We start from the raw sequence: 16,391 nt of genomic DNA on the forward strand, positions 1-16,391 counted from the left end.
AAGAAAACAAGCTCAGAGAGCACCAAAAATCTCTCATTAGGAATGTTCCTCAACTCCATTAATTTTTAATTTTGTGTTATAAACTTTGGTAAGCCCAGTAAAACAATCTGATGAAATTAAAGAAATTAGTTTAGCTGAATATCAATAAAATATCATTTTATGGAGATTATAATTTTGGGGTTTTTTTTCCAATGTTCACTATCTATATGTAACTCTGTAGAAGTTACTGGTGCAAAAATTGGAGTAGATCAAATATGATACCATGAGTAAGAAAGTGCAAAAGGTTGTAGAGAGAATTAGTCTGTATATAATTGTCCAATAACTACTACTTTCCCTAGGAAAATATCCAGTTTAATATATAAGAAGAGTTCAAAATTTATCATGGAGGTAAAATACAATATAAAGAGATGGAGGAAAAGGCTGTTGAATTTGTGAAGAAGAATTGATATTTATTTATTTATTAAATGTATTTGCTACCCATCTTGCCATGAGGTGACACATACATTTTGAATCAAGGCTGATACTTAAAGAGCAATGCCTATGTTAATTCCATTTAAATATTTAAAATAAATTGATAAATTAATGTTTTTTTAGGGAAAGAAATACCCAGATTCTCCTTGTTAATATACTATCTTTGTTATGATGATGATGATTTTATATTACCTAATTTGAAACAATACAATTAGATTTATCTATTAATTTCAATCATCTAATTAGGATGGAATTTATATTGATTAGTTGATACTGTGGGCTCAGTTTGAGAGATATTACTTTCTACTCTTCCAATCCTTGAAAATTCTTGATTTTAATTATAATATGAATTTGATTACCTTTCCAGCACTGAAGGTGGTTAAATATATCTGTCCCCAACCTGGTCCTACATATCCAAGGAAATACATTCCTGCAGTGCTTTTCATGTCTGACATGTAGAGCAATTGTAGAATAAAAGCCTAATTTGGAAGCATCCTCCCAAATCCATAAATTCACAGCCTAAGGCCACTTCCAGATTCTTCAAAGAAAGTGTACAGTAGAATAATTGTGTAGCTATTTTGAGGATGTAATAATAATAATAATAGTAATAATAATAAGAGTTGGAAGGTGTCAATAATCTCTTGTTTTTAATAACAACTCAATCCTCTTCCAGACAAAAGCAACCAGTAACATATACAGTTAGTCCTTGACTTACTACCGGTCACTTAGTGACTGTCTGAAGTTATGACAGACCTCCCAAGGACTACCTATGATCAAAATTCGAAGTTCTGATGCCTCCCCCAGTCATGTGGTTGGATTTTGGGTATTTGGCAACTGGTCCACATTTATGGCTGTTTGAAGCATGCTGCAATCACACGATTGCACTTTATGATTTTTTTGACAGAAGCCCAGTGCAGACAGTGGATTTATATAACAACTATAGTATTCACTTAATGATCCTGGTATTTGCTTTATACCAACCGCAAAAAAAGTCATAAAATCAGGTGCAGTCATGTAGTGACTATTTGACAACATGACTTAAGACTATAATTCCAGGCTCAATTATGATTGTAAGTTGAGGAATACCTGTATGGGATGATTCAATAATGCAGAATGTTGGCTGTGAGATGACTTTAGCATAAGAGGTGAATAGATGTTAATAATCATCACTATTATCAAATCTATCTTACAGCTGCTAATAAATTCCCTTTGAGTCAATTAATCACTACGTATTATTGCAGAACTTTTACTATATGCTGAATAACACACATGAATACAAATGTCTGAAAATAGTGAATGGATTAAGTTAATGGATCCTTAAATTAAGTTAATGGATCCTTCATTGGAGGATAGGATTGCCTTATTACCTCAAGCAGGAGATATTGAACATCAGTGAAATTTACATATACATGCACAGGTAATTTCTCAGAATAAAACTTGTAAAATGCACACAGTTTGGGTATTGTGCTTGTGAAGGTTTGTTTTACTTTTGAAGCCCTATTTTTTTCTTTAAAAAATACAAACAAGATCAATTCACACAATATTATATGAATGAAAGGGAAAGATGAACAGTCTGCCTTCACTACAAATACAGTTTGCAACTCAACGTATACTTATTGTATTGCGCTATCAAATTTCATAGTTAGAATGGTGAGGCAATAATTGCGGTTATGTGTCACTCAAATAAATACTCAATCCGTATTGGCTTAATCAAGTTCTATCTTTTGGTCCTATGATCTGATGGAATATAGAACTTCTCATAGTAAAGAACACTTTTCTGAAAAATTCTGCTGTATAGCTGGCTTTATAGGTGCATGACAGGCAGGGATAAGAAAAACAAAAAGCAGAGATAGATAACTGCCAGTTCAAACACCTTGCTGGCATACAAACCACCTGGGAATTGGTCCGGCTATTGGGTATTTCCTCTAAGCGCCCTCGCTCTGGGCTCCAGGTTCCTGTCTTCTGGAACATCTCCTGTGCTCTTTGCGTGACCCATGACTCACTTTCCTTCATTCCTCCTTCCAGTACACTCCTGGAAATAGAAAAGTCATATTCCAACCATACATTTTCCAAACCATTATGAGTCTATGTGCACAATCATAATCTGTTTATTTGTCCATTCCCCAAGCATTTATAACTCATGTGTAAATAAAATAAAAACACTTTTAAGTTGGCCTTGCTTTTCCAGATCTGTGTTGATATTCCGGCAAAATAATTGGCTGTGTTTATACTGCTAGTCTAGAAGATGAAGAGTGATCATTGTGTTCTCCAGTGCACTGCACCATCACGTCCTCTTCACAAAAAAGATTGGAAGACTGGGGAGAGGCATAGCAAGACTTCCTTGGAATGGGAAACTAACTATCTTTATTGACCCCAAAAGTGCATCTCTGAGCTTCTTGATGTTAATAGCAGGGCTTTTTTCCCTCATAGAACGCCCAGAACGGGGTTCCAGCACCTTTTTTGGATGGAACCTTGTAGGGTAGGCAAGGCGGGTTGTATGACGTGTGTGAGTTCTGGCACCTTTTTTTTTTTTTTTTTTAGAAAAAAAGCACTGGTTAATAGTAATGTGATTGTGGTGATAATATTGTGTCAGTTGCCAGGCCCCGTGTGGCTTTTGAAGGCTAAGTAATATTACAAAATGAAAATGTAGTTCTCAGTTACAAAATAGTTTCCAATCCCTGGCCTATTGGTAATTTCCAAAGCGATTGGTAATTTCTCTACAGAATTTCATATTGTCATCTATCACATCCTTTTTGTAGAGGTTATGGATGGAATCTCTTGTCCTCAAAATAAGGCACAGATTTACTGACTATGGTCCTGTTTCCAGTGACAGAGTATTAACCATTCACTGAATTTCTAATGCACTAGTAGTGACAATGGTTCAGTAGGCGTGTCATCTGAAGGACTTGTTTCTGTAGGGACGGAACTATCCTATATAAACCAGCACTCACATTCCACCTCCTTGATCCAGTTGAGAGGAAGGAAGGGCATTTTGTCCTTGGCCACCTTCTTGGGATGGAGAAGGTGGTTCCATGCGCTGGAACATAAGTGGTGTCCGATTCTAAAGGGAACGGGATGATACAAACATTTATGTTTAAAAAACTTGGAGATATTTTCTAATCTAGACACATCAGATCACCGTTTTTTTCCTTCAGTAAATTTTCGACCGCTTGGAAAACTGTTAGAACAAATGATTGATCGTTTGCCTTCCAACTTCATAAATTTTGAGAATATGAAAATAACAGTTCTAAGGAGACCTAGCTCACAGATGGCAAAAAAGGAAATCACAATTGTTATTATACTGAAACAAGAAAGAACTTTTAAATTATTTTTATATTGCGCATCTATTCTTTGCTGTTGAAGTTTCTTGGCTCTCTAAAAACATTTAATTAAAGGAGAATATAAAAGTGTATGGATTTGCACACATGCATGCAAGTGATGGAATTTTCTAGCCAGGCCATAGCACTTTGTGGAACATAATTTGGTCCACTGTGAACCTGTCCCAAGACTTGTTGTACTCCAGAAGGATCAATTAATTGCATTTAATGGGTTGAATTGTAACCTAACATGTGTAACAAGAATTAGGAGTAATCACTAAAGAAAAACATCACCTTTTTAAAATTTTAAGGTTATTTTAAAGCACACATGGTTTGCTGTAAATGGAAAGCATACATCAATATTTTCAGATTTGGAAACTGTGGCACATTTTTTTTACATTTACAGTTTTCACATACCTGCTCCTCCCTCATGGCCTGCAACTTCTTAGCCTTACTCTGGCGGTAATACTCCATGATCATCATGGCTGCATAGATTTTCCCCACTGTCAAGTCAGTAGCTGCAAAGTAAGAAAAACAAAACAAAAAACCAAACATCCTCCTCCAGCTTAGTGCTTCCTTGGCAACTCTCCAGTCTTTAGATTCAAAATATTTGACCAGTGACATTCTCTCAGGATACTACACCTGCTGCCCCAATGGCTATTTGGAAGGGAAAAGGAAGTTGAGTGACTGAGTCTTTGAATATAAACCATCACATAACGAGGCACAGTACAAATAGCCTTGAATAGTAAATCTGATGGGAATATTTTATGAAACAGTACACTGCAGGCAGACAGGAGGAGGAGGAGGAGGGAGAAGGAGAAGATGACTTTATATTCTGATCTGTTATAACAATTTTATGCTTTGCAAAAACATACAAAGTCCTGCTTTTCTGCCAGAGTAAGCTTTCTGCCTAAATCAGCAAGAAGCAAATCAGTGGCTAAGCACCCCAGAAAACTCCTGCATTTTAGAGTAGTTTTCTCTTCTATCCCTCTCATATATCAATCTAATCTGGGGTGAAGTGTAGCCTAAGTGAGGATATTTCAGAGGGTGTTAATTTCAATATTGTTCATCATTCTAAGGGAAGAGGAAAAGGTATGTCATAATCTAAGTTGATGGTTTAGGACAGGGGTGTCAAACTCAATTTCATTGAGGGCCGCATCAGCATTGCGGTTGCCCTTGGGGGGCCGAGTGGGTGTGGCCAGGGTGAGTGCGGCCTACTGGGTGGGCGTGGATGGAGTGGGTGTGGCCTACTGGGTGGGCATGGCCAGCTCTACATCGTTTGCGTCAAGGGTGCCTGTGGGGGCCTGGGCAGGAGTGGAACAGATCTGAGGGTCTCTGGCAGAAGGGGGTGGGACCGGGGCAAGTGCCAAGGCATGGTGCATTTCTTCATTCCTCACAAAGGGTGACACCTCCTCAGCATGCACCCAGGGGGTGGGGCCGACGCGGCAGGGGCTGGTTCCTCACTGTTTCTGGACGGCCTTGTGGAGCTAAGACTGAATGCATTTCAGCATAGATGGCCACCACAAAATTGTACATTGGCTCCCGGCTGGCAGCGGGGGCCATTCCCTCACTGTTTCTAGAATGGCTTCACGGGCCACATGAAACCACTTCGTGGGCCGCATCCGGCCCCCGGGCCTTGTGTTTGACATGTCTGGTTTAGGATATAGGATTTGTCTCCTCCATAAATACATAGGAAAATTACTGTGAGCCAATGAAATATCTAGTGAATATTTCAATCAGAAGGTAGTGATCTGTGCTATCCAGATTTGGAAAATTAGACAAACCTCCCCCCTCTGCCCCCCCCAATTCTATGACTGCACATCTCTGGCTCAGAATTAAAGGAGAAAACAGTGCCTTAGAACAATACACTGGATTAAAAGAGGTTAGAGACTTCTTAGCTAGCTTTTGGATTTTGGAAAAAAGAAATAAATATCTGTGTAGTTATCAGTTATAACCACAAAGCTGAAATAAGTTACAATGAATTTCAAGAAAAGGAATCCAAAAACTGATACTGATAGTTAAAAATGGTTTTTAACATCATGTTATTTTTAATGCTTAAATGGCTTATAAAGAGAGTTTTTAAGTCCAAAAACAGTCAGGATAAAGATGAAGATATGAAACTATTCCTATGTTCTATCTGGAAGAATTATATTAACTAATGTAAAGCCCTGAAGTAGAAATGTGTTGTTTTTTTAATAATTTTTTCCTTAGCTTTCTGAAAAGTTTTTTTTGCTCAAAATATTTTTTTCATATGTTCTTGCTTATTATAAAAGGATTATAAAGTAGTATTTGCATACTGAGAAAATGACAGAAAAGTAGAAATAGGGTTGGCATAGATAAGGCTGACACTGAGAGTAATGATTAATCATTTCTTACATTTATGAGGGGTGACCAGAAGATCTAGAGTTTTCTGGGATAGGTTGGGCCAGATCGCCATCATCTCTTTTCTCAACTCAGCGTCCATCTGCTGTTTGTCAGCCCCCCCTGGAAGATTCAAACCAGGAATGAGAGGAAGTAACAAATGGCTAGACGTCCCAATTCTACTTCTTCCCATTGAAATGTTAAATATTTACTGTTTATCAGTGCCAACACTAATTTTGCTTTTAAAAATGCTATTACAGTTTATATTCAAATTTGATAAAATTATTTTTTAAACATGTTTAGTCATTTAACAATAACACTTCAAATTAGAGGTGAAAAATAGCACTTCTGATTGTGTATGATCTGAAAACATTTCTATAATCATCTGGCAAGTCAAAAGAGATGAATTCTAGCACCATTTTCTGTCTCATGTTTCTACTTTTCTAAATAAAGGCAGAAATTTATTGAGACATAGGAATGCACTGTGATAAAAGAAGAGAAAACTGAAGCAGATTACAACAACAAAAAATCTCAACAGAACTGAAAACTAGGAATTATTAATCGATGAATTAATAATGCACATGTGAAAGTATTTTTTTTTAAAAAACCTGATGCTCTCTTGCCTTCCTGTAGCTGTCAACATTGCAGAGGAAATTGATGCAGAATAAGTACTCACTTATTCTGCATCAATTTCCTCTATTTGTATAAGGCATTGCCACAAGCAGCATTTGTATTCAACATTTCCTCATTATTAGTATCTGAAAATGTGCTTTATGTTGTACACAGTCTAATTTCTCACAATATTTTTATTTGCCAGCAAAATAACTGGATCTATGGAAATGGCACTTGCCTTTGGCAATCTTGATGTCAAGGGCAGTTCTGATCAATGCCATAAGGGTAGAATTGAAATGGACCGTGTTGTCATCTGCCACAGGTAAGTCCATACGCAGTAATCTCTGGAGAAATTCAAGCAGAAATGTGTGAATCTAGGACCTCCTTCACAGTCCAGTTTGTCATGCACAGAGGAATATAAGAGCCTTGGGGAGAACTCTGAGCTCAGAGACTTTTTCCTGTGTTGTCTCTATTGTTCAGATTATTCATACTAATCAACTACTTGCAACTGTTCTACTTCATTTTTCTTTCACCCACCATTTTCTATGCACAGATGCTATGGATTTTTCATCAGCCATGTGGGGTTACAAATACTGTAATTCTACATAATAATTACATAAAAGCCCAATTGAATACAAAGCATGTGGCTGGAAAGCTCATTCCATAATACTTGGAATCTACTCTCACATTAATGTAGCTATGATTGTCTATGAAACTATACAATCCTTGGAAGGAACCAATGCTTATTGATTATTGTACTCTAAAATGTATTGTGTAGCTTTTAGCAGAGTTGAAATTGTTTAAAGACTTCTGTTTTAACTTTTAGATTCTGCTGCTCTATAGACTACAGATTACATATTCACAGCTTCTAGACGTTTCCCACAATTCCTGATAAAATTCAGGAATACTGTTCCCTAGAATTCAAGTGATGCTTTACTACCATCCTCAAATAAATCCCATCTTCTCACCCCCAGAGTTCTCCCATCAGAGCTCACGTTGTGTCTGTGTTTTAAAGTAAAAAATTGTAAAGTAACACAAAATCCCATCTTTTCAAGATAGCAGCAGACAGCAGCAGTAAAGGGATGGGTTCAAGGAGAATGCATTCAACCATTGAACAAGAGCAAGTTTTGTCAAATATGCAAGATTAAAAGCATGCAAAAGGAGCATGCATCATGCATCACAGCACTGCACAGTGTAAAGGCATCCACAGAATATATATTGAGACTCATTCATAGCTCTGATATAGATTGATCTATAGGGAGAGATCCGAACTGTGGGTTCTTGGTGCAAAAAAAAAAAAAAATTGGGTGCATCCTTAACACAAAAAAGAAAGAAATGAAACTGGCAGATCATAGGCCATGTGCCATTCCTCTGAGCCAAGGCTATGGGCTGGAGATCACACAAGATGCTCAGGGTGGGGCTCAATTAGCTAGTGCATTAGCTGAGATAGGCTGCGGACTAATGGAAATGGGGGTTAGAGAGTAACGGGTTTGGGAATTAGTTAAGTAAATGTCACTGAACAGAGGTGCACAGGATGATAGGTAAGATCAAAACAGGGAAGGAAGAAAGCAAGAGAGAAAGTGGGAGGCACACATACAAGTGATGATGACACATTCAGCAGAAGATCCCTCAGGAACCTCATGTCCAGAAAACCTGTAGATCTTGAAGACCAGCCTGCACTGGAGGCCTACTAAAAAAAAGCTTACCCAGGCTTTGTGCTTCTGCATTCAGCATTCCCTCTTTGGCAATTTGTTAAAAATGCTGCCTGTTCCCTTACATTCCTTTATAATTTTGAACTGTTCATCAACAGGCTACAAGCTGGTGTGTGAACTCCAGTTCTGTCATATAATTCAATCCAAAATGTCAGAGATAATCCTTTGCTTCTGGCCCCATGCAAAGTCTTGTGTGGAGGCGAATGGTGAGTCACTTTCTAGATAGGATGAGGTAATAATGTTCCCAACCCCATCATTTAGATCATTCCTTTGTATTGTATTTTGAAAATTAATTCACTGAGGATTGTGAGATGGCACTTCAGATATTTTGGCAGTTCATCTAGAATAGTTGTAGAAATTATAATTTTATTGTGCAGTCAAAATCAAATAACTGCACAAGATAGGAGGATTCAATTATTATTACTCATTAGCTGCAGTCTCCAGGAGTTCATACATTAACAAGAGTTACTCCTGCAACTGCTGTATAATATTTCCCCATAATAGTAATGCTTTAATTTGAGGACCAGTGGTACTGTCCTGGATCACATGATAAGCTTTCACTCAAATATTATCACATTAAAGCATTTCCATTCGACCATAAAAATGCATGGATAAAGCCTTGGTGTAGTATTGTGAATTCTTTTTTTTCTTGCTTCTGTTCCAGAAGCAACTTCATTCTTGCCTTTTTTGTTCAATCAAAGAAACATCCCAAAGATGTTTTTATACTGGCCCAAGTAATCTCAAGCATAACCTCCTTCGTCAGATTATGTGTAGATAGTCCTAACAGTTGTACTTTACATAATTTCACTCATACAGCCTTCAGCTCCTCCTTACTGAATTTGAAATTTCTTGTGGCTTTTTATTTTTGTAGTACAGAATGCCCAAGGACAGCATTGGAGCAAGATGGTTTAAGCAAATTAAGGGAGATGAGAGTGTCAAATTGAGTTAGCCAGAGTGTGCAGACTATTGAATATGAGAATGCCAGGTTATGTGTAGACTCCAGATCTGTAGGGGACTGAGCTTTTAAGATTGTTATTTGATACAGAAGGAAGTTTGTATGCTAAGAAATAATCATAGCAGAAAAGAAAATGGGGAAGGATGGATGGATACAGGCAGCAATTCTTCATCAGGTCAGATAAGGCAATCAGAAACGCTCATTCTTTCCCCCACAGCCATGGCTTTGTGGAATCGTTCCCTCTCTCAGTAGTTTTCTGGACAGCCAGTGGCATATATAAGTGAACCTAGGGATGCATAATGATAACTAATCATAAGAGGATGAAAGTATAAACAGAAGGATTAATCAACTGCAGAGGGGGGGGGGAAGCGAGATTATTATAGGGGATTACATCTAGAAAACCTTTTTTACTCAAAGGATGTATAGTTGAGAAACAGAAGCACAGATACGGAAATAGTACAGCTAGGAAAGATCCTCTGCATCTTGATTCTGAAGCCTTGACCCAAAGCTTATTTAAGTTTCACATATCATATTAATCTAGTATTCCCCAAATAAATCAGTTTACACTAAGTAACAAAACGTATGGATTGAAACCAATGATTCTTCTTGTCGTGAATATATAGACTGTTGTGATCTTCTTTAGTCCCCTTGTACAAAGACAAGAAGCCAGCCTTGTTTCCTGATCTATTTATGCAATTTGTCTTGTGAGTCCAACTTTATTTCAAAACTAATGCTTCACGCTCTATCAAAAGCTAAGCTTGCAGAAACTATTTGCATGTTGTATTCAGATTGGTCTTTGAGAACATAACTCTTTTATTGATGGGAGGAACAAGCTGCAATGTGATTTGAGTTCATATCCTCTTCTGAGCCTTTACAATTTGGATTTAGAGCTCCTAATATGATAACAGAACATCATTGTAGCATTTTGAAAACATTGAAATATGTGCCTTCTCTTTGAATCACTGCTCAGCTGAAGGAGCAGGTTTTCTGTAAATGCAGCTTTTATCCTCAAAAGCAGCTGAATTTTCCATTTTTGATCAATATCTTCTTATGAGTAGCTGTTATCGAGATAGAAAAGAATATCTTTTTTGTGTCTCTTTCTGTTCATAACTTGCATTGCTTTGAGTGTCTTCATACACAGAAATGTAGCAAGCGGTTACATGGAAGTGGGTTTGTTTCCAATGTAGTAGCAGTTTACAATAAAGGTGCTTCCCCAGTCCTTAATTGCTACCTTTTCAGCACCATCAATGTTTTTATCTTCTCAGTTATTTAATCTTCCTGTTAGTCTTCATAGTGTTTCAAGAATTTTATTACTCATACAGTAATTTTTAGAATGTCTGCTTTTAACAGATGCTTTAGTTCATTTTATGTATTGTTGTGTTTTGTATAATTTTATGTTTTTACCCACAGTTTTTAAACCCAGAGATGAGTAAATAAGAATAAAAATAAAATACATAAACAAAAGTTATTTCTATACAGAAGCACTATAGCTTCATATTAAAATAAACATTTGCATATGGAAGATCTTGACCTCAGTCATGTCCCCTTAGAACCTGACAAAAGATTCACAGTTTACAATTGGAAAACAACTGGGATATGAGTGAATAAAGTAACATTGTTTGGCTTAAAGCAATTTTATATATTCATTTGGCAGTTCTCATGACTGCTACTATTAATTTCAGCGAAGTTGGAACACTTCTTCCATAAGCAAATAAAGGCAATGTAGCTTGACCCTCTTTTGCTCAAGCCTCATATTGTTTCTTCTTTTCTCTTTTTATTTACAAAAGCTATCCTTAATATTGATGATTGTAAGAAAACTTTTAATTAATATTTATATTATCCTTTCCCCTTGTATTATATTTAAACTGTAAGAGTCCTTCAATATAGAAGGTTCCTAGCGCTACCAGTCAAAAGGCATCATAGACCTATTCCAACTTTTCCTCCTTAAGAATTTTCTCTGGAAAAAAATGACAGAAATGGTGAGAAAGGATTAAGCATTATGAATGGAAGATGTAGACAGTATCCATTATAAAAAGTGATTATTTTCAAGTGATGGAGTATTTTACTTAAGTTTCCAAATGTGCCTGAATAATTACCATCTGGTGTTAAGTTCACCAACATACTTGTTGCTTATGTTGTAACATATCCTTGTTTTAGTAAGGTCATTTTCATTTGAGAATGTTTACTTTAAATGCCTATTCTCTGAGTCCACCAGAGGATATTTTCTACCGCAGGATGTTATATCTCCTGGAGCTAGTAGGCAGGGTCCACAATTAAACTTGTCTTTCAAGAGGGTGAGAAGCAATATTGTCTCCCAGATTCTCTTAGAAAAGTGAGACTATTTCTAACAGAAAAAAAATCTATACTTTAAGTTCATTTATTTCAGTTTCATAAAAAAGGCAATCTACTATATTACAATCCAATATTGCAATAGTAGTGGATTACTGCACTGAGCAGTGGCCTGAATTAGATGTTCTCCAGGACTCTTCCAATCCTTACATTTCATGACCCAAAAAGTCAGACAGAAGGAAATCCCCAGTGAGTACTGCCTACCAACCCCCATATATGATGAAACGGAAACATTAATAGGATTATGCATATCAGTTTTCTGAATAAGAAACATCTGAATGCCCTCTACAGGCATCAAAGAATAAATAATCATGGTCAGAATTCTCATTTTGTTCTAAGCTCCATATAGGGCATTTTCAATTTTGGGGTATATCAGAGCAATACAAGTTTATGGAAGGAATTCTGACATTAGCAAATCATCAAGTCAGCATTTTTGAAGGACATGGCTTTTCAAAGCTCTGTGGACATATATCTATTTTGTACTGATTATAAAATTTCTATGCAGAGGCCCATGTACAATCTACATCTTTCTCATAAGAGAATTGTCTTTGAATGTTACAGTCATGGTTATGTACTCATTCTACTGAGCAAGTAAACTGTTACATTCCCTGGCATTTTTCTTTCTGCTATACATTGTGAAGTCAATATAAATTAATGAATTTGTTTATCTACTATGGAAGGCTAAAGTAATTTCCATTTCCCCCCAATTTTTTCCAATTCTGCAAAATAGGACCTGTACATACATTTAATTTAGGCCATGCATACTCCTTAGAATATAATCACATTAGAAAGAATAACTAAAGAAATTTTATTGCAACCAAGAAATTAATATTGGAACAAGTGTAGAATTTGTGAAAAAATAAATTAGAATTCTCTGATTTTAAAACTTATGAGCTGGTAACTACCAAGAAATTTATTTTAAGAGACAGCAGCTTAAACAATCATACAACCATGGGCTTAAAGGGAACTTTGTAAGTATTTTCACTCTATAAGCATTCAACTTCCATGAGAGAAATCTACAGAATATTTATTAATTGGAACATTGTTTAAAATGACTTTTAGCACGATGAGAGAAGAATGTTATTTTCCCTCTAACTCAGGATGCTCTTTTATGGTAGCAACTTGGTATGGAAGAGTGTTGGTGTTCAAGCTATTATCTAAATCAAGGTCAGGTGAGTTGAGACTATTGATAGCTTCCCAAACAGGGTATTTTTCCTCTCTATTTTTATCAGAATAAAAAGTTCTTTCTATATACTGTCTGAGTTAAAAATGTAAAGAAAGCAAAGGTTTCCAAGATCTTACTTGAATAACTGAATTATAGACATTCCTATGCAGTTGTAATGGAATGTTATTGAAAAAGCCTCATAACTGAGCTTTGACAGAAAATCCTGGATATAAAGCAAGATATGTTAGCATTTTGGTAAAGCTGAAGCTAATCATGAGAATGGAAGAAAGCAGCTACCATTATCTTTGATAGCATATGAAAGTAATCATCACTGAAATCCAATGTCATGAACCAACTTCCCAAATGAAGTAGTTGAACCATGCTTACTGTTATGACTATGCAGAATTTCTTAATGCTGATTAAAAAAAAGTTGATATCATATAGAAGAGGCACAGTCTCAGACTAAGGCGAAATGACATTCTTTTTTACATAGAGGCTGTGGTATTGGTTCTGTATCTCTTTTGCAAATGAGTTAGCTACTTTTTGATGAGAGTTAACAGGTAGCATACTAGGCACTTGAGAGAGATTAATGTCAAGCTGCATGGCATAGACTTTTGTGATGAAAGGATGTGATACATTCCACTAGTCCAACATGATCTGCCAGACTAGTTGGAAAAAAACAGTCTGTCTACAAACTGCATAGCAGTTGCAGCTGTCTGAAAATCATGTTGAAATGGTTACTACCTCTGTACCTCAAAGAAACACTTTTGAAAATATTTTGCTGCAGTCTGGAATTTAGGGTAAAACTGGCAATTGCATTTTGAGAAGGAGCTCTGATCCCATCCTTGGTACTACAGTACAAGTAGGACAGATGCTGAAGAACTAAAGTAGGGAGTATTTTTCATATACTGAAATTAGCCCAAGTTTATCACTGATTTTGAAGACAAAGTTCTCTACATGGGATTCAGCCTTTGAAGTTCTGAGGATCTCACAAGCCTCCCCAGGGTAATAACATTTGCCACAGATTTTGCTGTGTAGTTCACATTATGCCACAAAATGTTGCTGTTGCTTTGACAGTCCTTCTGTCTCAATACATGCTGAAAAACTCCCTAAAGAAAAAAAGATAACTGCCCACAGAAGCACGGTAGTTGGTAATCCTGAGGTCCAAAGTTGCTGTGAAGTAAAAACTGTGACCAAAATAATCATGTTTATTGCTTTTCTTATTGGTAGGAGATGCCTTTATTATGATTAAATATAGTGATGTGTATTTGCATTTCTTTCCCTGAACCCTGTAGAATTTCTCTAGTCTTTTAAAAGTTGGAAAAACAGACGATGATTTAAGGAATAAAGTTCCTTAGCATCATACAGTATTGGAATATTAATATAGCTAAAGGTACTGGAAGAGTCACTTTGAATTAACAAAACACTGGATTCTCTACTAACAGACTTAAGATGTCTAGCTCTAAAGCTTGCTCTGCACAAAGACTGTAGGTAAAATGGGAGTGGTGGTGATGGTAGCACCCATCATCATTAGATCTGATGAGGTGGTAGAAGGGTATACTGATAATGTAAATTCAATTGTATGTATTCAAGACTGCTGAAGGGGCAAGAGGTACCAATGGAATAGTACTGAGGTTTAAGTGATTGCCAAGCAAATAACTGTTCTGGAGATACCATGATAATAAATCTCTATCCCAAGAACCTCAATCAAGAACCAGCAAAGATCTCATACAGCTGAAGTAGGAAACAGGTATCAATATGGATATGAAGTAAGCAAATAATTCTTGCCTATCCACTGGCAATAGACCCCAGTGAAGATTTCCATTTTTGGAAGGATTATAGTCATCTGACTTTTGTCTAGCCTGTGGAATCTTGGATTTTGCCTTCTCAGAACAACAGCCTACTATCAGAGGTAACATAGAATCCAACATCAAAATTGGTACCAGTGAGATCAATCTTGGGATTAAAAAAAAATCAAAGTTCACACTAGTGCCATTGATATAGAGTTTTGTGAAATGGATGGTAACAGTGCCATCAATGGAACAAGGTTTTGGAAAGGTTGAGCCCAGTTTCTTATTGCTCTTTTTCTGAAGGAATACTTGCCTAAAGAGTTTGTTCTGTTACTCATGGTAAAAAAAAAATGGTAGCCAGAGAAATTAAAAAATAAATCTTCAGCTAGGGAATTTTCCAGAGTATCTTTTTGTATAAGTGTTACCTCATACATGTGGCCCACAAATACTATGAAGTCTACTTACAGATATTTTCAGGGCACTTTTCTGATGAGTACATGAAGATAGATCTTTGGCAACTTGACAGGAACTATAAAATCCTGTTGGTTGCTAGATGCTTGGATGAATTTAAATCATGACATGCTTTTTGTTGGGATATTTGAGGCACAAGGTGACTTTATTTTCTCATTCTTTTGGCAGATTATAAAATTCAAATCTAGAGAGATGTACTATGGTTCTGTTCTTAAATGAATAAATGAATAAGATGTGGCTTTAATATAATGCTTGCGTTCATGGGACACTTTAAATCTAAGGAAGAAATAAGCTTATTTCCTTGAGGTTCTATGATCCAACAGATCAGTGACAACTTGTAACTACTGTAGTACGTTGGCCAAATCCAAAAGTCAATCAGTCCAGATAGGTTTTCTATCAGCAGATTGACAGTCTTGAGTATTTGGCAGATACATAGTTAGAATAAGACTTGGGAAAAATTCTTAGATATTTGATGCCATTAATGTAAGTAGTAGGCAACATTTTTACAGCAGGAAACACTTTTACTTTTAAAAAGGGGGTTAATCCTCAAGGTCCATAAAGACATGAGTAAAATGTGAAATCGCTAGATTAGATAAAGCTGAAATTTTCAACCACATTATTATTTTTTAATTTGGGAGGGAAGTTTTATGTGAACTCAACTTAAATTAGTGATTGGCTAGACTAGCTAGAGAGATTGTGTTGCTTAATTTCCACAGCACAATCTTAGGAGTTTTTCAGAAATTGTAGAAGTGGAGATATGGATATTTGTGGATTAATAAATTGTTCATCTTTGATTTATACCTTAGTTCTTTGGAAGGTTTAAACACGGTAATTAGGTAAAATGAAATGGTTGGTTTTGGACCTATATTCATTTCCTCCTAACTAGTGAAAAAGCTTTCTTTTTATCCTTGTCATCCTTATGGTATCCTAAGGTTCCAGAAGAAAAAAAAGGAACCGATTAAATCAGTCTAAGATTCTTATCTTAGTTTCTTAACTATTGCATGTGTTTTCTTGTAGCAAAATATAGGTCAAATCTCTGAAATGGATAGCATCCAGCGTTGAATAATCAAAAACGGTTCTTGTGCATCAAAGTTTCTGTAGGCCATTCTTGGTTGGCCTGGAATGAAATGTTTTTATATTGGGAGAAAATCTAAATGCTATTACAGAGGCTTCAGTGTTTTTATATAC

At 36.2% G+C, this 16,391-nt stretch overlaps 1 protein-coding gene across 1 annotated transcript in view; it reads right to left on the reverse strand.

The window, feature by feature from the left end:
- Positions 1-16,391, reverse strand: part of CACNA1A (calcium voltage-gated channel subunit alpha1 A) — a 181,525-nt gene that overhangs the window by 32,080 nt on the left and 133,054 nt on the right. Inside the window, exons 36-40 of the mRNA XM_029284026.1 lie at positions 7,000-7,105; positions 6,165-6,272; positions 4,206-4,306; positions 3,423-3,532; positions 2,365-2,503 (exon numbers count right to left, since the gene is read on the reverse strand). Coding sequence (XP_029139859.1) covers positions 2,365-2,503; positions 3,423-3,532; positions 4,206-4,306; positions 6,165-6,272; positions 7,000-7,105 — 564 coding nt within the window. The remainder of the gene's footprint in view (positions 1-2,364; positions 2,504-3,422; positions 3,533-4,205; positions 4,307-6,164; positions 6,273-6,999; positions 7,106-16,391) is intronic.

The sequence above is a fragment of the Protobothrops mucrosquamatus genome, unplaced genomic scaffold (assembly GCF_001527695.2).
Source record: "Protobothrops mucrosquamatus isolate PMUCROS unplaced genomic scaffold, P.Mucros_1.0 scaffold336, whole genome shotgun sequence".
In the NCBI taxonomy this organism is placed as follows: domain Eukaryota; kingdom Metazoa; phylum Chordata; class Lepidosauria; order Squamata; family Viperidae; genus Protobothrops; species Protobothrops mucrosquamatus.